The following is a 24869-nucleotide window of genomic DNA, read 5'->3' on the forward strand; positions in this document are numbered from 1 at the left end:
TCGCTTTGGAGTTTCCATTGATTCTATAATTGCACTTACTTTTCAATTTATTTGTATTTTTTCGTTACTTTGCTAGCAAAAAAGAACTTTAAAATGAACCTTTTTATTTTCTAGAATTATTATTGTTAAATAATTTTTTTTTTATATATTGATATAAATATAGAAAGGAATAAAAGGTTTTTCAAATTCAATAATAAATATTTAAAAATAATTAGACTTTTAAAATTGTGCAAACCGTGGCAACGCTTGGCTTGAAGATTACACGGCGCTACCAGATCGACCATTTGCGAAGCGGCAACCTTCCACGCGATAGTATCGATTAAGGTTCCATCTCCTTTTGTTTTTCGTTTTGGCTCTGTTTTTTGCGTTTATTTGATTTTTCCTTTCGTTTGCGAAGCAACAGGAAAACAAAGAAAGCACCCGAAAAACACGCGGCAATTGGATAAGAAACGAAATGTAAGTGGAAACCGAAATAAAACTACGAAATTCCAAGACACAAGATAAAAGCGCAACAAGCGCACACACACTCACACTGGCACGCGGCTCTCTTTCACACACACACGCATACTTCCACACACCGGCAAAAGTTGAGCGTTGGAAAAAAAAACGGTTTTTATTGTCCGCTTTTTTTTTATTCGTGTTGCGATTTGCTTAACGACGAGAACTCAATTTTTTTACGTGTGTGTGCAAAAATAAAACTTAAAGGAAAACCCACGAAAAAGGCAGAAAAATAATAAAAACATAAGTTTTCCTTTTGCCGGCAAGCAAAAACAAAAAGTGCTCTGCATGTGTGTGTGTGAGTTTTGCATACTTTAACTGTCTTCTTTTCATAATTTGTACTCTAAATAATATGTTAGAATTGTGAAACAAGCGAAGAAAGAGTGTAAAGCAAACGCTGAAATACCGGTATGTGGCAGTGTGTGTGCGAAAGAGAGGGGAAGAATGATTGGAGTGTGAGTCATTAACCGGCATTAAAAAACAGCTAAAATAAATAGCCGCTTTTCAAATTAAATGCCAATACAACAAAGTTACAAATGAGTAGTAAATTCATTTAGCTTGCCTCCCTCTCGCACACACACTAAAAGCCTCTGAAAGTCGGTTAAATAGTAATACGGCGTTAGAGCGAGAAAGCGCTAGAATTTTGGGAGTGAATTTTTAATTTTTCAGGCAGCTGCTCAAAGTCAAAATGCGTGTGCGATTAGGTGTGTGTGTGTGTTTAAAGCGTGTGAAAATTGCAGCCGCCACTCCAACCACCGTTTTTCCCAAAGTTTTTCACCTTTGTCTCGCCCTTGTCTACTCCCCTTCGCTCCATCCCTTTCGCACACTTATCCCATTAGCATGAAGTCGCATTTTCCAGTTAGAATATCGCGCTTCCAGTTGGAACTGCGTTAGGCGCTTTTTCTTCCAACCAGATTAACTGGCGATCGGAGATGGCTGCTAAAGTAGCTAGAAAATAGCTGGTATATTTTGCAAAAACAAAAAAACAGTTTATTCCAGATGTATTTGTAATTGTTAAATAGCATTTATGATAACAGAAATAAATATTTTTATGTGTTATATCATTTAAAAGTATTTTTATTGGCTCAAGTAATCATAGGACTATATATATAACTGATGTGCGTGTAGTCACGTTTTGTGGACCCATGGATCATGACTAACTGGGATCCACAGCTCATCGCTATCGAAGCAGTTTGATGGCCCGTTTTTAATACGGGTTCGAAGAGCTGTTAGAATTTCCCGCTCTGCCACTACCCCCCTCCTTATATCTATAACGTGCTTGATTATTTATTATTATTGAACCGGGACACTTTAAGGCTGTTTTCATGCCTCTTCGATTCCGATGTCTGCTTTCTTTTGTGGTTTGTCACATAAACTGACTCAGCCGGTCTGTACCATGAGCAAGATGGCAGATTCAAGATCAGCTGCACATTGAAAATACATAAAAAGCTACGAAAAAAATATTCGTTTTCAAATCATTGATGAAAATATGTAAAAATGGAAATGAAAAGTGTGATCTCTTAATAACTAGCCGTATATTGATCATATATCTTTGCCTGCCCGTCTCTCTCTTCTCACATTCTCCGGGCAATTTGTAACGGTTTTGTTTGGCACTGAGAAAGCGACAAAGTTGTCAGCTTCTTCATTTCTCAAATGAATGCTGTTCAATGCGCCGAAACAAGTTGCTGGGAATCGATCGAGTCCAACAAGCAGGCATAGAAATTTGCATGCTCAAGCTAATGCGACTAACGAATACCCTACAATTGGCAGTTGCTTAACCATCAAAAATCCAATTGCAATTTAAAAAGTTGGTTCATATGATAAAGAGTATATAATGCTTAGAATCAGTTCGAATAAATGATTAACCAATGGATAGGCAATACACCCCTGATACCCATTAAACCCACTGGCGTAACTAGGCTAACGACTGTCTCGCTCGCACCCACACACAGCCATTGGCAGCGGATGCTGTCCGCCTTATTTTTTGTTTACACTCCTCTCTTTCTGGCACTTGGATTTGCTGCTGCGCGGCCATTCATTATTTGATTTATAGTTTGGAAAATGGTCAACTCTTTCTCCATGAGCTCAATTAGCACATTTGTAGTTGACTGGAAATGTGTGTGTCTGTTTTTTTTTTTCTACGTTTGCATATTTTTTGATGCGCTCACAAAATGAAATAAGAGAAAAATCGTTGAACACGAAAGTAAAACCGGTTTCAGCCCGCCTGTGTTGCCATTTTGGTTAGTAGCTTCTCCTCCTTTGCCAACCTCCTTTCTCGATTCGCCCAGGCAGGTAAAAAGCACCCAAACTTTTGGATCTAAAGATGGTAGCGTGAGGATCTTGGAGATCAGCAACTGAATCACTGAGTGAATCATGCAGTTGGGAGCATAACAGATTCGTTTTATTGCCTAATGATTTACTTTTAATGATTGACTGGATTTTTTAGAATGTTCTAGTTTAAAGTCTAATAACGGGTATGAGTAAGTCACTTAAGTGCTCAATCGGTGTAGAACCGATTCATAACCGATGCGTTGTAGAACCGATTCATAACCGATACGTTGTACGTGTTACAGAACCGATTCGTTTTAAATCCGATTCAGCAAAAGCTGATTAATTACATTACACGAATTTGCAATTCGAGATCCACGTGACATAGTTGACTGACTTTTCCATCCCTAAATGGCACCCACAATTGTCTGGCTGGGGCTTTTTTTTGTATGTTTTTGTTTTTGGGGATTGGGAATGGCTGTTGGCCGTGTTTCGCGCCATGGATTTTGACATTGAATACACAAAATTTGCAACGAACACAAAAGGCGAAATGCGCGCGAGACGGCAGTGTTGAATAATATCGAAAATTCCATTTCTCGGTTACTTACTGTCTCTTAAAACATTTGCTTATTTTTGCAATTCGCTTGCAGTTCTTTTTTCTTTAGCTGTCTGCGAACTTGAAATTTTGCGATAAACGGAAAGGATCTCCCCTCTCTTTCCGTCCACTCGCTGCCCATCTCTTTCACCAAATCTCCCGCTCTCTGGAAATGTTCTCTTCTGTTTGCTCAGGCGTCGGCTTTTCATTTTTCGTTCATTTATTTATTTTCCTCCCCCGTTTTTTTTTGGTTTTTTTTTTTTTTGGGTGTAACAAGTGCGCGGCGCTTTGTTGTTTTTGTACCGTTTTTTATGTTAATTAACCAAAACGAGTTGTTGTTCGTGTGTTTGCTATGCTTGACTAGTTAAGCGCGTAGAGAGCAAAAGAGATAGAGAGAGCGAACGAAAGAGAGAGGGAGAAAGATCATTACGTAATGGGGAAAACGTTGCTTTCAAATTCTCCAGTGTTGCCACCCTATCAAATTGACACTTGTTACGCTTCGCGATCTTGAATGGCGACCCCTTTTTAACACTTTTCCTTTGCTTATTTAAAAATTTAAAATAAACATTTTTTATGAAAATTTCAAATGTTTTTCTAATCACCTTTTTAGTGGTCGAAACATATAACGTGAATTGGCAATACTGGTTGTTAAGCCGCGTGACTCGTTTTTGTTTTTTTTGACCGCACATAAAATTCAAATTTTTGTTGTTTGTTTACCGATCATCTTGCATTCTCTCGCTCGCTTTTATTTCTCTCCGTTTGCATTTCGTTTTGACTCCTTCTTTTGGCCTTACTCATTTGAATTCGGACGCTTGATACGTGCACTTTTCGCAGCAATCGCTTCGAGAGAAGAGAGCAAGGAGTTGGGTAGGGAGAGATGAAGTGACCGAAAGAGAGAGTCAAAAGAGAGTAGACTTTTCTCTAGAAACCATGATGCCTTCTAATAAATCATAGTTTTCCAAGTGAGTAATTTAAACCCGCCCTTCACCCAATTATCCAAAGGCAGCGGCGCGAGAAAAATTAATAAATGCAATGAGTCAGAAGAGAATGCTGCGAGAAACGTCTGAAGAATAAGATAAATATGGGAGGACCGGATATTCACTGGGTCATTCAAAGATGGTAGTTTCAGAAATTGTTGGGAAATCTCGGGATCTGCAACAGCTAGACCACTCATTTTTGGGATGGCAACTTCTGCGGTCATCCGCTTCAATTTGTTTATTTTAAAATTTATACCACTCACCAAAAACTCGGGTTCATTCAGAATGTTCTTTCAACGTTAAAGTTAAACGCTAGCAAAGTTAAGTACCATTGAGAAGAGTATCTGTTAGTTGAAAGCTCCCACTTTGGCGTTCTGGATAGTTTTATTTTCTGCCGGCGACCTCCGGACCTCTCGCACTCCATTTAAGCATTTTCATATCTTATCTTTCTCTTTTTCACTTGCACAACACTGCGTGGGCTTTTACTTTTCTTCTTCGCGTCTCTGCTGCTTTTTTGTGTGTTGTTTAAGTGCTTTTGAAAGTGAAAGAGGCCTCGAAAAATAAAAATATAAATAAAAAGACCATCAAGGAGTTGTCGCTTTTGTTAACACTGAGAAAAGTCTGAGAAAGAATTCTGGAAAGTTCATAGCCGTTTCTCATTGTTGATCAGTTAAAGATTTTAGGAGTGATTCATTAACATTCTGAGCAGTTTACGGATGGGATTAGCCAAATAAAGATAAGGAGTAATTCAACCCCTTTTGTAATCGCTTTTATTGTTTTTGTGAGGCTTACTAATTTCGTTCAGTAAAACGATCTTAGGGATAAGATTGATTATAAATAGCATTTCATTTCGCTGAACATTTTCCTTTTAAGTCGTTGTGAACGCTGGTTAAATTTTGCCTTTTTTATTTTGCTTACGCGCCAACTTGAGTGATAACACAAACTTATGTTTGTACAGTTTTGCCGTATTTGGTGCTTCGTTTTATCAATTCTCAAGTTGATAAACTATTTTCCTTTTTTGTCAAGCATGTTCCGTGTTTCAGGAACTACGTAATGTCTAATTTTGGTTCTGAGAGCATTGCTGATATCCCAAAAATGAAGATGATAGAATGGATAGCATTTTAATGAAGGCTGTTGGCGCATACTATTGGTCTGAGTAATCAAGTCATAAATACCGTTTAAGAATTTATCATTTTAAACTATTTTTTTTTTAAAAACTTCGATAGTGAGTTTCAGAGAGACCCTATCGATAGCATTATCGATTATTCTGTAAATAAAGAAAAAAGTTCTTATATCCGCCCACTTGAGGGTTCACTGTACTCGGCTAAGCCCTGGAGTGTGTTATTGGCGATATGCTCATATCGCACTTCTCTGTAGGTTTGTAAGTACATATGTTGGTTGGCATGTAGGCTTGCGATCGCCGGAATGTTGGAACCAAGGTCTTGACGTCTGATATCGGTTACACTTGGTACTCGGGAACGCGATCCGCTGGCTCTGACTCGATGTTTGCCAACTTCTTAGCACTGCTTACAGTTCTATTTCCATTTCTATTGCGTGGGATCGACTTACTATATCATGAAAGCGACGTTACCCAGGCGGTCAGTGTCGCAGATTACAACAATGATCCGCAACACAATGCAACCATTATGGGGTTCTTTCAATAACCTGTAGCCCAAGTGACCTGAATTGATTACGAGAGTTGATAATGTTCTCAGAGTGGCTTTATTGGAATTATGTTTTGTATACCTTAAATATCACCATCCTTAAGTCTGCAGACCTATTTCTAAGTAATTATTGTGAACAAACACAGAATAGTAGAGTTGTCTGTATTTGACTTTCCAATTAAAATGTTCTTTAGTTATCAAATTGCTCCTACTGTGGAGTATGTATGTTTTTTTAATTTTATCGCAATCTTTTTTATATAATAATAATTATATAAATTTGAAAATACATTTGTATTTCTTATTTAAAAATAAATCTATTTGATAGTAATTTCTGCCAGTGTATGGGAGCACATTTCACATTTTACAGGGTATCCCGCAGTCGAACAAAGCTCTACGCTTTGCTGCTGCTGAGCCATTATAAAATTTTGCTCAACTTGCTTACGCAGGCAGAGGTGGCGAGAGAGTAAGAGAGCAGAGAGAAGAGAGAGTCCGCAACGCCGCTGCCGGCAGCGACGCGGCAGTCAAGTTCGGCTGCGAAAAAACTGAGACAGTCGCGACGGCGCGCTCGTTTCAAACAGACGTTACTTTCTCTCTCTGAGCAGTCACTGATTACCGTTGTGTGCGTTGTGCCGCTGTTGCTAATGCTGTTGTTATTGTTGTCGTTGTGATACACACACTCTCTCACCTTTGTCGCTCCCGCAATTTTTGACGTTTTTTTTCGTGTGTTCTTTAGTGTTGATCCAACGCGAGGAAGAAGAAGAATCGTGAAGCAAGAAGAAGCGAAAACAAACTGCGGTTGGTATTCTCAACATTAAAACACAAGCTTTTTTTTAAGTCCAAAAACTAAAGTTAAGCGCACCTGCACACAGGTGTGCGTGTGTGTGTGTGTGTGAAGCTGTGTCTTTCGCGCGCCTGTATGAGTGTCGGTGTGTGTGTGTGCCAGTGTGAGTGACCAGAGGTGGACAGTCAACGGCTTTTCTAAATTGACATACTTTCTAAAAGGCAGCAACAAAAGCGCAGAGAAGCAGCAAAATCTCTGACCAGCAGCTAAAGCGTCAGCAAGTACAGTTATAACTAGACAAAGGCGATGCCAGTGTGATGAATTTAAGAACATTTATGCAGCCAAGAATATCGAATTAAATATTGTCATTTTGAGCCGGTAACACTTGGGGTTTCTTATAAAAGCCGGCTACATCCTTTTTGTTTTGAGGCAATTTACGCATAAGTAGCAATGTAAGTAGAGTCCGCCAAGAGATGGGCATCACTGTAGTGCCACACACACATGGCAGCGGGTTAACACCCCATTCCCATCTCCCCATCCGCCTCCCCTTTTGGCACCCCGCTCATAAGCAAGTTGAAAGACTGGTGGACAGTGTAAATGACCAAAACCAAGACCAAAACCGAAACTAACTGCTATTTGCGATGGCGGAAAGTCGGAAAAGTCGACAGGAAAGAGATCCAACCGCCTCTATATGTGGATTGTCGTGAAATGCAATCGATGCCAAATTAGTGGTAAAATGGAAGTCGATCGGGGGGAACAACTTCCTCTTGCATAAGGTTTTACCGAGAAATCGATTGTGGGGATGCCAACATAATTGGCCATTACACGAATCGATTATGATGTTTTCGAAATCGTTTTCGAATCATTCAGCCAGGTACCAGGAAGCAGATTTTTCAAACTTGATATCCCAATATTGTAGTATTCAGTAGTTTAGCTAACAGTTTATAAACATATGCAATAGTATTCAAATAACACCACAAGAGCTATGATTATTGCATTAATACCATCTCAATCCCATGATGGGTCTATTTTCATGGGAGGTGTGGTGGTTGAAAGGGGGGGAGGTGATGCTCCTGACATGCGATGATCGCTGGTAACTTGCGCGCGTGTCTCAATGCATTTAAATTCGCTTTTTAATTTCTCAAATGATAGACTAGTGCACATTAACGTACATTTTCAGCATTTTATTAAGCCATTTTTTATATTTTCGGAGTTTGCTTTTGCCACTCTGTGTGTGTTTGTGTGTGTGTGTGTATAAATAAAATGTTTTATCAGGTTACTTTTATCTACACCCGACCGCTGACCGCGTGCTCAAAAGTTGAAATACAGTCGTTGTCCAATACTTAAAAACGTCGTATTTAAGGTCATTTTGAATTAGATGAAAATGTGTGGACTTCTTCGTACCCATAGTTTGTATATCTAATAAAATTATGCCTAACTCAAACTACAAATCGCTGCATTTCTTAGCGAAGCATGTATTTTTTTTTTAGTAACTAATTGCATTGTGAATAGTTAGTTGACTGCAAAGTCAAAACTCGTTTAGCAAATCCACCTGAAATCCAAAGGCCACCTGTTGAGTGATAATGGTAGATTTGAGCTGGAGGAAAAGCGGTTTGTTTGCTGTCTAGCTGGCTTTTTCACTTGGTGGGGAGGAGGGAGGGGTGAAGGAGGAGGCGGAGGGCGAGATCATTGGCCATCCATACTTGGCCGCATTGCTAAAATTCCGCAGCTTTCTTTTGTTGTCGCTCAGCCTCCAAAAGTTGTTAATTTTGGTTTGTTTTTCTACTGGCCGCACCCAAGTTAAATTTAAATAGCCAACTGAATGGTAGAATTCACTGTGCTTTTTCAGCTCAGTGAAGGTCAGCTAACTGTGGAGAAGAGAGTTCTAAAAACAATTTGATGACTCTTCATTGATTTTCAATAACTTCAACTCATTTGCATTATAAGCCCGAAAAATGTAAAATCAAAAAACAAAAACATTCGCGTTTGTAGTTCTCATTAGTACGAAATTCATGCTGAAAATGTCAAAAAGTTGGGGTGAAAAATAAAGAACAGGTTGATTAGGGTATTAATGGGTTGTCTCAAGCATAAAGCTATATTAATTGAAATATTTCTGATATCTAGATAAAACTAACAGAGAAACTGAATTTAGAAACATTTAAATTGCTATTGCAGCCTCGTTTATCCAAAAAATATCTCCAAGATACAATTCTATCTTAAAGATGCGGATTTTCGCGTGCAGGGTAGTCGCTGCTTCTTAACCCCTTACTGCCGTGTTTTCGAGTTGTTCTCTTTGCTGTTCACAAAATGCACACATATTCAAAAAACTGAAAGACAAGCTTAGGCAGCATCTGCTTCTTCTTCTGCTTTTCATACCTCGTCGTCTTTTGTTTTTTTTTCCCGTTTGTGTTTTTTATTATTACGTCTTTTTTTGCTGAACTTCGAATACTTTAATTACATGTGCCCCTGTGTGCGAGGGTTTTGTCTGGTTGCTGGGCATTTATGGGCACGTTTCCACGTACGACGAAGGTGAGGAGGCGTGGCAGGGGGCGGGCCTTATAGGGGGTATACCTGAAAGATCGCCAGACATATTGCACTCGAGCTTCAAGTTAAACGACGTCGACTGCGACAGCGAAGCTTTCGTGTTGCGTCAAAGTTCAAGATGTAAAATTGGTTGCTATTAAAAATACGATAAATTTCTCATGGTGTACACTGCAAACAATTGTAGTTGGTATTTTTGGTAGTATGCCATTTTTATATTAATTATCAGGAATATTTTACGATATTATTGACTTTTCCAACACCAATTTGCAAGTTTATGATAAGTTAAATTTAAAATATGATTAAAAGAGTTTTTTCCCATGCTGTGTGTGTTTGAGTTACCTGCGATAATAGCTTTATGTGCTGCCTTTTTTGAAATTGTTTAAACCTGAGCTCACTCGCCGTCATCGTCAAAGTCAATATCAATACAGACAGAGTGAACCTCATAATCGCCATCATTGGCGGCTTTATCATTGAGACTTGGCGCACAGTTAAAAATAGTGAATTATTAATTGAAGAAATGACTAATTGTGCAATTGATTGTTTGCTTTGCTCTCTGATTTGTTTTTGCTTCTACCACACTCGATTTCAATTTGCCAAGGCAAAAATGCGGTTGTGGGACTGCGTCGAATCAAATTTAACGCCAATTGAAATATCTGTGACTTAGGTGTCGGGCGGTGTCAAGATTTTACCAAGAAACGCAACCAATTGAGGGAAAACCTAAAGGTGAAACAAAGTGTTGCGGGTAAAAATCAAATGCAAATATAAGTGAGAAGCAAAGATAATTGCGTCTCATGTGGCACTTATGCACACATTTTGGCACTGAAAATAATTGGGAATGAAGAAATTAAGCTGAAACATTGATTATTTTGAACTCTATTTACGAACACTGGTGTTCAATTCGATTTTTGTAAATGTGGCGAATGCCACATGCATTTTATATTTTCAACGTAGATTAATTAAAAAAGATACTATTAGATTAGAAAAATTGTTTAATAGTTTGAAAAATCTAATGGCTTCTATATATGCATTTTTAAATGTGCACATAAACGTATTATTTTCTATTATCGGATGATTATCTAACAACGGATGTGCTGCAATTAATCAACACTTCCGCGCCTAAGCTCTTTACAACACTGCTGCACACACCTGCATTGTCACCTGAGCCTTGTTTGTGTGAGTGTGTGTGTGTGTGTTTACCTTGTCATTGAGCTATCTTACGTCGCTGTCGCACTTCTCTCAGTTTTTTTTTTATCGAAATGTATTCATCTCAAGCGGCGACTTGGAAAACAAAAAGTAGAAAAATTTAGTTGCCATGGCTGTTTGTTTAACTTTTTAATGTTGTTTTAATGGCAGCTGTGTGTGTGTGATGCTGAGTGCGACTGTTTGCCTGTGTGCACATTTTCATTAACGCTTATTTGTTAATGGCCTGTGTGTTTTTTCTGGGTTTTTTTCTCCTTCGTGCTTTGCGGACTGCATATAAATCACTCTGGAAAAATATTGGTCAATGGGGAATTGGGCACTTTGATGTATTTCTGGCAGCTTTGTCATCAATTTATCACCATCAGAATTCTAGAATTTATATACTCTACAAAAGGTATACATTTAGTACGACAATAGTTTTGTTAAAATACTTCAAAACATTTAAAATAAAAATGTAAACAAATATTAAGTATTTGTTAAATAACACTTGACTATGAATTAAGTCACCTAATTTGCATAATGATGGAATGTGAGTCATTTGTTAACCAAAATAAATGGCAATCAACTTTTCGGAAAGTCGGCTTTCAAAGCATTTTTTGCAACTGACTCACTAAACCAGGTTAAATATATCGCTTGACTCAGAGATTAGAAATTTCTATGAATTTATTAGTTTCGTATTTAATTTTTCCGTTTACTGTACACTTTTTTCTTTTTTTTGTTATCTCATTGTCGGCAAACTAATAAAGTCAAGACAACAATTTAAGTTGGGGCTGCTGCACATTAACGTATGCATAACCTCAAAACCCAATGTCACGCGTATTATTTACTCCTCAGCCTTTAGTGGCTGTCTCCATCTATCTGTACCTCCATATCATCGCTATCGCTATAGCTATTGTTTGCAATATTTGCACGAGTGTTTGAGTCTCGAGCTGCGGAGCCGAAATCAACTGGAATAAACTGAAATGAAATGAAATTAGCTAACAAGCCAAGCCAAGTCGAGCCGAGCCGATCCAGCGACAGTCTCGTTGTCAGTCATAAATAAGTTGCAAATAATATGCGGACGACGGACATAAAAATAACTAATGGCAGATGGAGCCATCCACCTGTCGCCCCTCTCTATCTATTCGCTGGCTTGGTTGCATCATAAACCACCATGCCTCGTCGCACAGTGCATGCAAATTGTCAGCGTTTCATAACACTCCACGCACTATCTATGTGTATATATGGCGAAAAAGAAACCGAAAATGAAACCCCTTTATCCATCCCAACCATTTGACAATTGTCGAGCATATTGTCTTTCAAATAATAATTGCCGAACTGCAAACGAAGGCATTAGCCATGGCAAATAGTCGTAAATGGCACAGAGCAACAAGTGGGCGCAGCTTTGGCCTAATAAAAATAAAACACAGGCAACGGGGCGGATGAATAACGTGTTAGCATACTCGTGCGGTGACTGTACCTGATTTTCGGGTACAAGCTCAAGTACCTACCTGTACCCCCTGTTGAAGAATCTCTGAGTGTTTTGTTGCCTGGTAACTGGTTAGTTATTTGTTTATTTTGTGACTGGTAGTTTGGGAATTTAGCGATGAATAATAATCCATTTGTAACTTGTGGAATGTCAAGTGCTCACTGTTACAGGTTTTGTAACCCGATAATTGTGGTACTTTAAAATTTGTTGCGGCTAATTGACACTTTTACCACTTGTTGGCTAATTTGTTTATTTTTAAAACCAATTTTGTGTTTATATTTGGCATAATAGCTTTTGTTTTGATAATTTGTTTGTGTCAATACTTCAGTCTTGTATTCATCTCAAAGAGTGAGTGTTGGTAAACGTTTTATGTTTATGTCATTTCTAGAATCTTTTGAGTTGGACAATTCAGTTCTAAAGGAAATTTCTTGATAGCTGTCCCTGAAAAAAAAACCGTAAATAATAATCGGTGTTTGGAAATCCTTTTTATTGTGCCATGTGCCAAACAACCTGTTATTTATCAATTTCGATTTGATGAGGTTGATTATTGCTGATGATGTCTTGTCAACATGCGACCCAATTGTGTATGTCTGAGGCTCCATTCAATTTTTTATTTGCCCATTTTTCATAGTGTTTATTTTGTTGCTATTTTTCTGTTTTTTTTTTGTTTGTGTGGGCTAATGACATGATATCCCCCACTTTTATCAGGAGTTGGTTCCGTTTTGGGTCTCTATTTGCCAATTCCTAATTGTTTTCCCCCTCAATTTTTCCGCACCGCTCTTGTCTAGCCGTTTTTTCTGTTCGGTGAGGCAAATAAAATATTTTTAGGCCAATTGCCCTGCGTATAAGAGTGTGAGTGTGTTTGTGAAGTTAGATAAGATATGCACATGATTTCATTGTAAACGTTGTTGGGTCGCTATGAGTCGCTGTTGTTACCTCAAGCGGAAGTGGCTTTGACAACATTAACTTGATTTTATTTCCATTTTTACCAGTTTATTCTACGTGTTGTAAAACACACACGACAAAGAGCTCAAATCGTGTGCACTTTAATTTGATTGCCTTGGCTTGGCAGAAGCCGAAAGTCATTAACCAATTTCTTTGATCCAACACAACTCACGAACTTTGTACATTATGCACTAAAGCAGATAAATAAAATCAGAGGTTTAGGAATGCATTTTGATTGGTGTACGTGTGACGGGAATTACTTTGTTCGATACTGGCGCAATATCTTATGTACTTACTTACTATTATTAAAATAAATCCAAATAATATTTTATGATGGTACAAATTCAAAAGTGTTTGAACAATGACATATTCGAATTCGAACGTGCTCAATGTCCGGCTCCATTATAATTGGTATCGTTCGTCGGCCAGTGCTGATAAGCTCCCATGTCCCTTATGTAATTTGACCCAATTAAGATTATCGATTCGAATAACAATGAAAATTGCCCATACACACACCACACAAGCACAATTTGATATGAATTATCATTGGCATATTACTTCGCGCAAAAACTTTCCATTGATTGATTTGTCGCATTCAGTTGCCTTCCCCGAAAATCGGGGGCCAAATTTGTCAGCTAGATAAACCGACAATCCAACAAATGGCCGGCCATGTATCTGTTTGCGTGTGTTTTGCATGCGATACGTTTACAATTGACAAAAACAATTAACGGCAATGTAACCATCAAATAGTGGGTGGGCATTGGGTGGTTGGCTGGTTGCATAACGGTGCTTGGCCTCATGGAGTGGAAACAGCTCATCATCCAATGGACGATAGTCATGCATTACCTTGATCTCGGAGAGTAGTTAACATTAAAACTGAAACCGAGATTAAGTTTGAATAACCGACAGTATTTTATTGAAAACGTTGGCGTTCACTCACCAATTCCAGTGCTGGTAAACTCTTTTGCAAACACCGTAGTCATTCGTTCATTAATAATCCCCAATAAAGTAGCAAAGCAAATAAATCCCCCAAACAAAAGAACTAATTGTTCTTGTGAGTTGGCAGTTTCAAAAAAAAAAAAAAAAAAAAAAAAAAAAAAAAAAAAAAAAATGGGAAACTAAAAAAAACAGACATGACAGAAAGCCATGGACAGTGGGCCTCTTGGGCACGGACAGTGGACGAAACAGTCGGGGGGAAACGTGTGTGGCTAATGTATTTGCGTGCTGTGTTAATTGTGGCATCGCTGATGTTTTCATTTCCCCCTTCATGAGGTGTCTCATTTTCCGCCCCTATACCCTGTAATTCCCGCCTTTGGGGACTTCCATGTGGGCTTTTGTTATTGTTGTTCCTTTTGCCCGCTGTCATATATTTTCTTTACGTGCGCGATTTAGTTTGCTCTTTGCTATCTAGAACATTTAAGCCTAATTTGCTTCATTAAATCGTCACATTTGTTATTATGCCTTCTGTCTCATTTTTGTTGTAGTTGAATTTTTCACATTTTTTACTTTTCGTTTCTGGAGGCCAAATTGACGTCAAGTTGATGGGTTCCAGCTTTGTACAAGGGTATACTAGTTTTAGAGCACTAGTCCCACCATAAGCTGTGATTACGTATCAGAAATTTAATGAGGGATTTTATGGTATATATCGGTTAACAAACTTTGATAAGAGCACTGAACGCATTACGAAGTGAGAATACTTTAATCTTGCCAAATGCCTAATGAAATATTGCGAGCCAAGAATGTTAGTATACCCCAAACTTGGGGTTTAATTTGCGAGGTATCTGTTATTTCAGACCTTACAATGTTGTTCTTTTAATTCATTTTCAAGAGAAACTGCCGCCAAGTTGATGAATTGCTTTGTTCCCTGCTGTATTTGTTTGCTGGAGCTGTTTTAGCATTTAATGAACAGCTGTGAGGGCTTAAATTAATGAGTAGACCTAAAACTAAATTCTAATGTAATTAAGATTGCCTGCTGCTTCTCGATTTGTGTTTACTCGCTTTGTTTTGCCGCCCATTTCGAAATCCATTCATAAAACAGTGCTGCGTATATATCCTATATAGTTTACTTGGTCAGTTTGCTTTGGCTGATCGCTTGATTGCCTTCGGTTGCGCATTTAATGATTGGGGAGGGAAAATCAACTCGCCATGAAAAGAGGAGAGGGGAAAAAACCGAGAGAAAAAGACAAATAATTGCAGACATCATATTATTTAAAGCTCATTATTATGAGGGTTTTTTTTATATATATTTTTTTTTATTTTGAGAAACGTGAAGAAAAGGAAAAGCGACAAGTTGCGGGAGGAGTGCGCTTTTTTCCCCCTTTTGACTTCATTTTATTTGATGGATTAAAATGCGTTGCGCATACGCAATAACAGTTTTTCCCTCTCATTAAGTGTGTGGTGTGTGTTTGCTTGTGTATTATATTTTTTTTTTTATTCCGTGTGGTTCCGGTGATCAAACAATAAACGTGATTTTTGCCGTCTCTACTTTGACTCGATTTTTCAACATTTTGGTTTGGTTTTTTGTTGAACTCATTAATGTAGTTAATGGATATTAAACATAAACAAAACAATGCTCTCTATTCAAGGGGGATTCTCAACAGCTCGTCTCCGAAAAGGGAAACTTAAGTTATATAAACGAAAATGTTTGTTTTTAAACTGAGTTAATGATTGTGGGAAGAGTACAAGAATAATGACTGCAAGTCTATTTATAACAATTGTGATACGATTTTGGTAGCAATCCAATTACATAGTCTTTAAATAATAAATAAATTCCTAAATATGCAACTAGCCTGTTGAAATATAATAATAAAAACACGTTTTTTCACAAGAAAACCAGCTAAAAAAAAAAGAGTAATTTAGGCGTTTGAATGTTTTGTGTGCGTCAGTATGTGTGGCTGTTACACCGGCTTTTGAATTAAAGTTGTAAACGTTTTTCTGTATAAATTACAGATAAATTTGCCAAATCATTTCCGCCACAGCGGCAAACGATCAAAGTAGTGTGTAGTTCGTATTATGTAGCTTTGCGAGAGCAAGAGCGTTGGGAAAAAAATCTAAATTAAATAAAATTAAATCGCAATCAGAGGAAGTGACGCTGTGCGTTCTATTCATTCATAAAGGCAGAAAAAGCTGAAATGTGCAAAAAGAAAGAAGGCAGAGAAAAAGAGGCAGGATGCACTTAATTACCGATTCTGATTCAGTTGGCGACGCGATTGCGCTCGATTCAGATATCAGGCGAAAGGAAATCGAGGGCGTTGATTAGCAGAGTCAACAGAGCCAAAAACTCGAATAAAAAAGAAACCAACCGACCACCGACCCATTCACCACAAACACCGAGCACACAGAAGCATGAGCTCATTCCGTTTTTCGAGGAGCCCTCTTCAAGTTCACGCAGTGGCGATAATAAATGTGGCATGATGTCATAATTTGTGCAAACCGAACCACATTCAACTTGAATAATATTTTTAACCAAAAACCAGAGCGGAGGAGCGAGGGGTCGCCATCCCAAGGGATCCAGCAAACGATACCCTAGGAGATAGCTAATGGCCATTTGGTTAGCTAATAGACGTGTTCAGATGCGACAAGTCAGAAAAATTCGAAAGAGTCCAGCTTAAATTGATCGAAATTATCGATATTTATCGATACGATACTTTCTAAACCAGTGTTGAATAGTTTTATTAGTACTTTGCCTACCAAATTGTATAGCCAAACTGATGTAGCCAACGTATATAGAGTATCTAAAAGAACAAATATCTTTTGCAGCTAATGATTATTTATTTGCATTTCCTGAGAAATATCCAACGTCAGAGAACAGAAGATACGTGGAAAAAGCAAAGCCGAGTCAAAACTATTTCGATTCCATTGACGTCATCGCTTGTCACGTGAACCGCCAAACTCGCTGCCCCCTGACCTCGTCACCTTCCCCTTGAGGGGGTCAGTTCAAATGTCAATTGTGTCAAATTTAATTGGATATTCATACTTGGGGCGGCCGGCAGCCTTCCATGCTCTCAAAATAGCTAGCTTTTCGCCATTCGTTAATGTAAATATCAAGTGCACACCAAATGGGGAAGCAAACACTTTGCTTTAAAGCCAAGTTATGGCTGACAAATTTGTGAAGAGCAAACTTTTAGACTTGAACCTTAAGTGTTTGGTTCCACGCAGTGGAAAAAAGTTAATTATCAAATGTATACATGCCTATTTCCAAAGTCAAAGATCGTTTGCCCAGCATATGTAATTCTTAGTTATTTTCTATCTATGGAAGAGACTCAATTTGTGCACAGTTACTGCTTTAAACTGCATTATAGCACACTATTCCAAATGAATCATATACCATATAATTTATTGACTGGTTGTGTGTTTATTCTGGTGAATCAGACTTTGTCCATCTATAAACACGACCATTTCCGTTTGGCCATTAGGAAGTTATCCAGCTGAGATACACTATATCAATTAAGTAACCAGCGACGTATAAATATGGACACCATGTGTATCTGTATCTGAATCTCAATGTTTATGGTGCTCAGCGTCGGTTGCAGTTTGTTGTCAAACTGCCAGGTGAAATCATAAATACTTATAAATCTATACCAGATATAAGCACATGGTCGCGCTGCGATATATGTTAGTTGGTTTCTATTATTATATCTATGTGTTTGCAAATTATACAAAGAGTGGCAATTGTGCAAGAAATTTTGCATTCACAACGTGATCTTTCGATTTGCAACTAAAACACAACGCACGCTAGATAATCAACATATAGTGCTAAATTGCAGCTAAATAAGTGGAATGTGAATTTATTTTAATATTTTTTATTTCTTATATTTTGCAGATTGCAGCACAAAAACAATAAAGTGTGAAGACCATAATATCCTGGAAAGAAAACATTTCGTTTCGATAAGTACGACAAGACACGAAGCTACAAAATGTCTCCAAAAGCGGTAAGTTAGCTATAATATATAAATAATAAATAATTAGTACTGATTAGACAGCATTATAATATGGCCGAAATATTCCATTATAATGGTAACCATATATCACTGAAAGAAAGAAACCACAAACGAATCTGATAAAATGAATGTTGTGCACTAGCCTAGTAAATTATTAAAGATTAGTTATTAAATCACAACGAAAAGGTTGTCAGCTATCAGCTATCGGAAATTGTGTTCTTATCAAGAGAGCACTTGAACTACAATTGTCGTCAATTGCGGAGTTGGGATCGCATCTTTTAATAATCGTATTTTTTTTCCTGGGGGATGGCCAATGGCGAAGACGTCATATTGGCGCAACTGTTGTATTTGATTTTTGGACATTTGCCAAATAAATTTCATCACTATCATCAGATACACGGACGTGGAAGAAAAGTGGATTAGAAGTCGACGTCATTGATATGACATATGAGTTAGACCGTTATTTCATACCCCGACATTTGCCAATTTCTTTTTGACATGTTGTGTTTTCTTTTTGGCAAACGTCAAAAGTTCTTATCAACCACAAATGGTCTAATGACATTTTTACGGCAACTTAAATGTTTGATGGATGTATTGTGTTATAGGTTCATCAACACAATCACGTGTTTGAGTGATTTAATAATACAATTTGCATGATTGAAAGGTGATTTTTGTTTAAACTTTAAGAAGACGTTTCCCTTTTAGGGAAATTTCTCTGGCCAGTGCAGTCGTCGCTGCACATCGTGCTTGAATGGTTTCTCCATAACTTTCCCTTTTTTCGCTATAGTTTTTCTCATCCATACCTAGATGTTTATTGGTGTGTTTGAATAGCTTGATATCTGAGTGGCGAGGGAGGGGGTTAATTGCTATTTGAGGCCCGAAGCGGCACCAATAAAACAGAATTGACAGCCAACGCGTCGTATGATTGACGCTGATTTGTTTGCCTGCCTTGGGGCGGCGTTTCTACACAGCGCTGGCCAAATAAATAGTGACCAAACTAAGCATTAGCCAACAAATCAACTAATTCAAACAATAATTCATTTAGAGAATTGGTTGGGCATTGACTTATGTATATATTTTAAAATATATTTTACCATATTGCACTATTTGCTTGACCCTCATTGCATTCACATACTCCTCTTGTTCTGGAGACCTATTTGACCTCTGGTCAGTTTTTTTTATGGTCGCGGCTGTCCAATTTTAGATGCATAATTAACATGCAATTTATATTAACTTGACAACGAATGAGTCGTACAAAAAATTTTCCCATTTTCTTGGGCAGAAATTAAGTTAACTTTTGTTGTGTTCCCTTGGCTTTTCTTTTGCGTTCTGCCGCCGTCGCTTTCCCAGTGTTGTTGTTTTTGTTTTTCCTCTTCTACCATTTATTTTCCTTTTGCGCTTGCCTTTCTTCCCATTTGGCGACTTAAAAACGTGCCGTGACTTTTCCATTTTCCTCAGTTGCCGCTGGACAACAGAATCGAATCGTCGCTTTTCCGCTTTTATTAAACGTCGTGTCGCGTTGCTCGCTTGGTTTTCCCGCTGGAGTGTGCTCCTCAAGAATATATATTTCTCAGCCGGAGATTTGCATTGAAAAGGCGTAATAATTCAAAAGCTACTGCGCAACCCGTTTTCGGTGCCCAAAATGGTCGTCGTCTCCGACAGCCGCGTCCGTTTGCCGCGTTACGGCGGAGTTAGCGTCAAACGGAAAACGGTACGGAGCACACTACTCACTATTATCCACGCTTTTCCTCCCGAGCTGGAAAAGCGCTTCCCCCCTTTTCATTTTTTTTTTTTGTAATGTGCTGCACTTTTGTGGTTTCAAGTCAAAAACAAATTTTTTTTTGAAAAACTGGTTATTATGCTCTCAACTTCCGTTGGTGTTTTTCATTCTCGGCGGCCAGGGAAAAAAAAAAAAAAACAGAAACCACGGTGGTTGCATTAACCCAAAAACGTTAATTGGATTGAAATGAAAAACGTTTTCAATTTCCTAACATTGTGTCACGTTTGATTTGCATTCAGCAGCAGAAAGCGAAAACAAAACAATGAGCCCTCGGACTGAAAAGCCAAACACAATGATGAAATTTGCGTCAGGGGAAGTCAAAAATTTGGAATTTTGGGTCTACACATTGTTTTTCCCATGCACTGAAAATGGTAACAAAAAAAAAAACAAGCGGATTTCCAAAGGCCCTTTAAAATGCAGCTGGTTCAATCAATTTTAAAAGATAATGATTAGGAAATTAAATAGTTTAAAGGTATAGGAACTGATTTAACTTCTAAGCAACTGCTTTTCATATATTTTAATATAGTAAAGGAATATTTTAAACGATTGGTTTTTTTAAGTAAGGCTTTCATTTGTTGGCCACGTGGCAAAATAGCGATCTGAATAGTTAGGATGCATATTAACCCCGAACTCTGATCTATGATCGTAGTTACTTTGACCCAAATTGGGCGATTGCGCAATGGCAAGCTGCAGTTAGTACAGTTGACATGTGCATTGGTTGTATGTCCGCCGTTGGGTGGCAATGTGGGTGGAATTTCCCTCGCTTTTCCGCCATTTCACATGGGAAGTTGGTCAAGTGACACGAGCAGTGGGATAGATAGCGCCGCAGCTCTCTACCTCTCTCTCTCTTGTATAACCGCCGATTACCAATGACTGGCCATCCGGTCTGTATTCCCATACACACACACACAACACACACACCTCACACACCTCACACCTGTGTGTGTTTCCCCCACTTGTTTCCACTATCTAGAGCTGCTGGTCATTTCCAGCTTGTTGCTATTGTCATGCCTGATTGATTTTTGCTTTGCTGTTTTCCAAGCGTGATTTTTCACTGCGGCCCGCTTTCATTTTCCCTCTTTCTCTGAATTTTCCCCCCATTTTTCGAGCATTTTTCACCCATTTGAAACGTGTGTGTGTGTGTGCGTTTAAGTCGAAAGCCCGACTTATGCAAGACGTGGCAATCGAATCCAATCCTCTAAAGCGAAACGGGAGCTCTTGGCACGTGCCCTGCTCACATGTCGGTCCGTTCCAATCCCGTTAATCCATCGACCCCTAAACAAATCGTGGGGATTCCCCTCTGCACGCCACGTTCCTCGATAGGTGTCAATTTATCTATTTTTTTTTTCCTTTTGGCCCAGCTGGAATGTATTCCATTCCACGATTTAGTTAGCTTTCCATGTCATGGATGGCACTTTTAACTTAAAAATGCAGCAAAAGAAACAAAGAAGTTACACATTCTGTTAAAATGATTCATTCGTTTCAATCGGCATTCTTTACATTCTAAAGGCAAAGCTTTGTTCTTTTAGATAATTAAATTGAAAGAATTTAATTGAAATTCCTCGAAAACGTAGTAAGCATTGTTCTATCTCCGCTAATTTCAGCTAAATGTGCGCGTCACGACAATGGACGCGGAACTGGAGTTCGCCATCCAGTCGACGACGACGGGCAAACAATTGTTTGACCAGGTGGTGAAGACGATCGGCCTGCGGGAGGTTTGGTTCTTTGGACTCCAGTACACCGACTCCAAGGGCGACTCCACATGGATCAAGCTGTACAAAAAGGTAATAATAAAATTATATTTATTATTAAATATATTAAGAATATATTTAGAATATTTATTAAGATTGCATGTACATAATATTTATAAATGTAATATAATATAGCCCGAATCGCCGGCCATAAAGACCATAAAATATTTAAAGCGTGTAAAGAAGTATGTGGACAAAAAGACAGCCGACAGCAATGGAGAAAATCATTCAGAGACGATCGAAGAGGATGACGACGCCGATGATATGGTGGGCAGAGATCGAGAACATATATAGTATATATGCCAAACCAGCGAACCAAAAAGTCCCAGCTAGATCATAAACCGAAAATATCCTGTAAAATGCCAATTGTAATATGTATTTATCGCCTCGCCTCCGAATCCCTAGCTTAAGTTAATTTAACTAATTGATTAACTAATAAATGCAATCTCTGTATATGATTTAATGCTGCACCACAACAAACAGACTGGATCAATGCCGTTTTCGACATGGGTAACACACAGACGCATGCACTTTCTATGAAATTATGTTTATTATTTAATTATTGAATCGGGAAAACCAAACGTTTAATTTCGTATACAAAACCATTTGCAGTTCGTAAACTCTACCGTGTATTCGCATCTAATAGATAAATGTTTATCCTTTTCTTAGGTGATGAACCAGGACGTGAAGAAGGAGAACCCCTTGCAGTTTAGGTTCCGTGCCAAATTCTATCCCGAGGATGTGGCCGAGGAGCTGATCCAGGACATTACCCTGCGTCTGTTCTACCTGCAGGTGAAGAATGCCATACTGACCGACGAGATCTACTGTCCGCCAGAGACATCCGTGCTGCTCGCCTCGTACGCCGTCCAGGCGCGTCATGGTGACCACAATAAGACCACCCACACAGCCGGCTTCCTGGCCAACGATCGCCTGCTGCCGCAGCGCGTCATCGACCAGCACAAGATGTCCAAGGACGAGTGGGAGCAGTCGATCATGACCTGGTGGCAGGAGCACCGCAGCATGCTGCGCGAGGATGCCATGATGGAGTATCTGAAGATCGCCCAGGATCTGGAGATGTACGGCGTCAACTACTTTGAGATCCGCAACAAGAAGGGCACGGATCTTTGGCTGGGCGTGGACGCACTGGGCCTGAACATTTACGAGCAGGACGACAGGTTGACGCCGAAGATTGGTTTCCCGTGGTCCGAGATCCGCAACATTTCGTTCTCGGAGAAGAAGTTCATCATCAAGCCGATCGACAAGAAGGCCCCGGACTTTATGTTCTTTGCGCCACGTGTCCGCATCAACAAGCGCATCCTGGCCCTCTGCATGGGCAACCACGAGCTGTACATGCGTCGCCGCAAGCCGGACACCATCGATGTGCAGCAGATGAAGGCGCAGGCGCGCGAGGAGAAGAATGCCAAACAGCAGGAACGGTTAGTACGGATTTCTAGTCTTGTCTGTCTGAATGAATCAAAAGTCTGGAAATTTCATGATACAACGTTTCAATGACCCGAAACATATTGATTCAAACATATCATTTCCATGACTCTGATTCATGCAGGGCTGTAATCTGCAAGCATTCCCCTTCTTATATTCGGTGTTCTTCCGTTTTTTGCAGTGAGAAGCTGCAGCTGGCGCTGGCCGCACGCGAACGTGCTGAAAAGAAGCAGCAGGAGTACGAGGATCGGCTAAAGCAGATGCAGGAGGACATGGAGCGTTCGCAGCGCGACCTGCTTGAGGCGCAGGACATGATCCGCCGTCTGGAGGAGCAGCTGAAGCAGCTGCAGGCCGCCAAGGATGAGCTGGAGCTGCGCCAGAAGGAGCTGCAGGCGATGCTGCAGCGTCTCGAGGAGGCCAAGAACATGGAGGCCGTCGAGAAGCTGAAGCTCGAGGAGGAGATCATGGCCAAGCAGATGGAGGTGCAGCGCATCCAGGACGAGGTCAACGCCAAGGACGAGGAGACAAAGCGTCTGCAGGACGAAGTGGAAGACGCCCGACGCAAGCAGGTCATTGCGGTATACTTTTTACTATTTGTTGGCACCGAAAACCAACGAATATAGTCTTGATACCATTCTGTGTCCAACTTTATACTGAACATTGTCGTTTTTGTAGGCCGAAGCCGCTGCCGCTCTGCTGGCCGCGTCGACAACGCCGCAGCACCACCACGTGGCCGAGGATGAGAACGAGAACGAGGAGGAGCTGACGAACGGCGACGCCGGTGGCGATGTGTCGCGCGACCTGGACACCGACGAGCATATCAAGGACCCCATCGAGGACAGACGCACGCTGGCCGAGCGCAACGAGCGCTTGCACGATCAGCTCAAGGTGGGTTCGGAATCGAGTTCCTTGAGGATCTTCCTTACTAACAATATTAATTTGATATATATTCTAGGCTCTGAAACAAGATCTGGCGCAGTCTCGTGACGAGACGAAAGAGACGGCAAACGATAAGATCCATCGCGAGAACGTTCGCCAGGGACGTGACAAGTACAAGACGCTCCGCGAGATCCGCAAGGGCAACACAAAGCGTCGCGTCGATCAGTTCGAGAACATGTAAAGCTATTGCCTTTCGGACGGGCCGGATCAGAGATCGATAGTGCGAGAGAGATGGAGAGGGAGCGGTGTCTCCAGAAAGAAAAAGAAAAAGATATAACTACAGCATAATAATGATGATGATAACGAAGATGATGATGATGATGATGAAGAAGCAACAAATATAATTCCGGTCGCTGGCACAGCCTATTGCTACTATCCCCCCAGCGACGACCCTTTTCCACCCATAAGAACTTCCTGCCTCCTAAGTGAATTGAAATGAAATCTACACTTTGTTTGACCGCCGTTTTGTCTCGCAGCTTTTGTATAGAAGAATCAAGAAGCAAGAAAAAGAAATAAAAATATAAATCAATGGAAAACAATTCAGTCAGACACAAAACACACTCATCCATATGAATAACATGAGAAACGGTGGGGAAGAAGGACCACATCTATATGGACAATCAGCAAATGAAAGGATCAAGCTATCGGAAAATATGTCTAAATCCAAGCAGAAGCAATAGAAAATATACATTTCTCCTTTTCCCAATGGATTCATAGAGAAAACGGAACGAATAGTAATAGATATTGAAAAGCAACAATTAAACAAAAACAACAACAACAACAAGAACAGCTACTACAACAAAACAAACAACTATTTGCATTTTCCCCCGTTATAATTATTATTTTTATTATTATATAATTACTATTTTTTTTTAAATTTGTATAATTAAATAAGAACTTGATTAATTGTTTCTTAAATTAACTTGAGAGAGAGCAACAAACAAAAAGAGAAAAAATATATTATATAAAATATTTTTCTTTAATCTATTTTTGTTTTGAAAGAAAAAGATTCTTAAAAAATGAGAAAACAAACAACAAAAACTATTGTGAAAAAACCAAACAAAAAGTTTTTAAATTAA

General features: G+C 39.3%; 1 protein-coding gene across 5 annotated transcripts; it reads left to right on the plus strand.

The window, feature by feature from the left end:
* Positions 1-326: 326 nt before the first annotated feature.
* LOC6619735 (moesin/ezrin/radixin homolog 1) lies at positions 327-24541 on the plus strand. Of its 5 annotated transcripts, none has more exons than XM_032724495.1 (7): positions 327-456; positions 17763-17871; positions 21265-21444; positions 22081-22847; positions 23033-23429; positions 23527-23739; positions 23807-24541. In XM_032724495.1, the coding sequence occupies exons 2-7, from the start codon at positions 17857-17859 to the stop codon at positions 23969-23971; spliced, it is 1737 nt and encodes a 578-aa protein (XP_032580386.1). In that variant the 5' UTR covers positions 327-456; positions 17763-17856; the 3' UTR covers positions 23972-24541. The 5 variants fall into 5 exon arrangements, with proteins under 5 accessions (XP_032580386.1, XP_032580385.1, XP_032580388.1 ...); XM_032724494.1 differs by lacking the exon at positions 327-456 and adding an exon at positions 6552-6797; XM_032724497.1 differs by lacking the exon at positions 327-456 and adding an exon at positions 6552-6797 and having other exon boundaries at positions 23033-23420.
* Positions 24542-24869: the final 328 nt, after the last annotated feature.

The sequence above is a fragment of the Drosophila sechellia genome, chromosome X (assembly GCF_004382195.2).
Source record: "Drosophila sechellia strain sech25 chromosome X, ASM438219v1, whole genome shotgun sequence".
NCBI classification, from domain to species: Eukaryota; Metazoa; Arthropoda; class Insecta; order Diptera; family Drosophilidae; genus Drosophila; species Drosophila sechellia.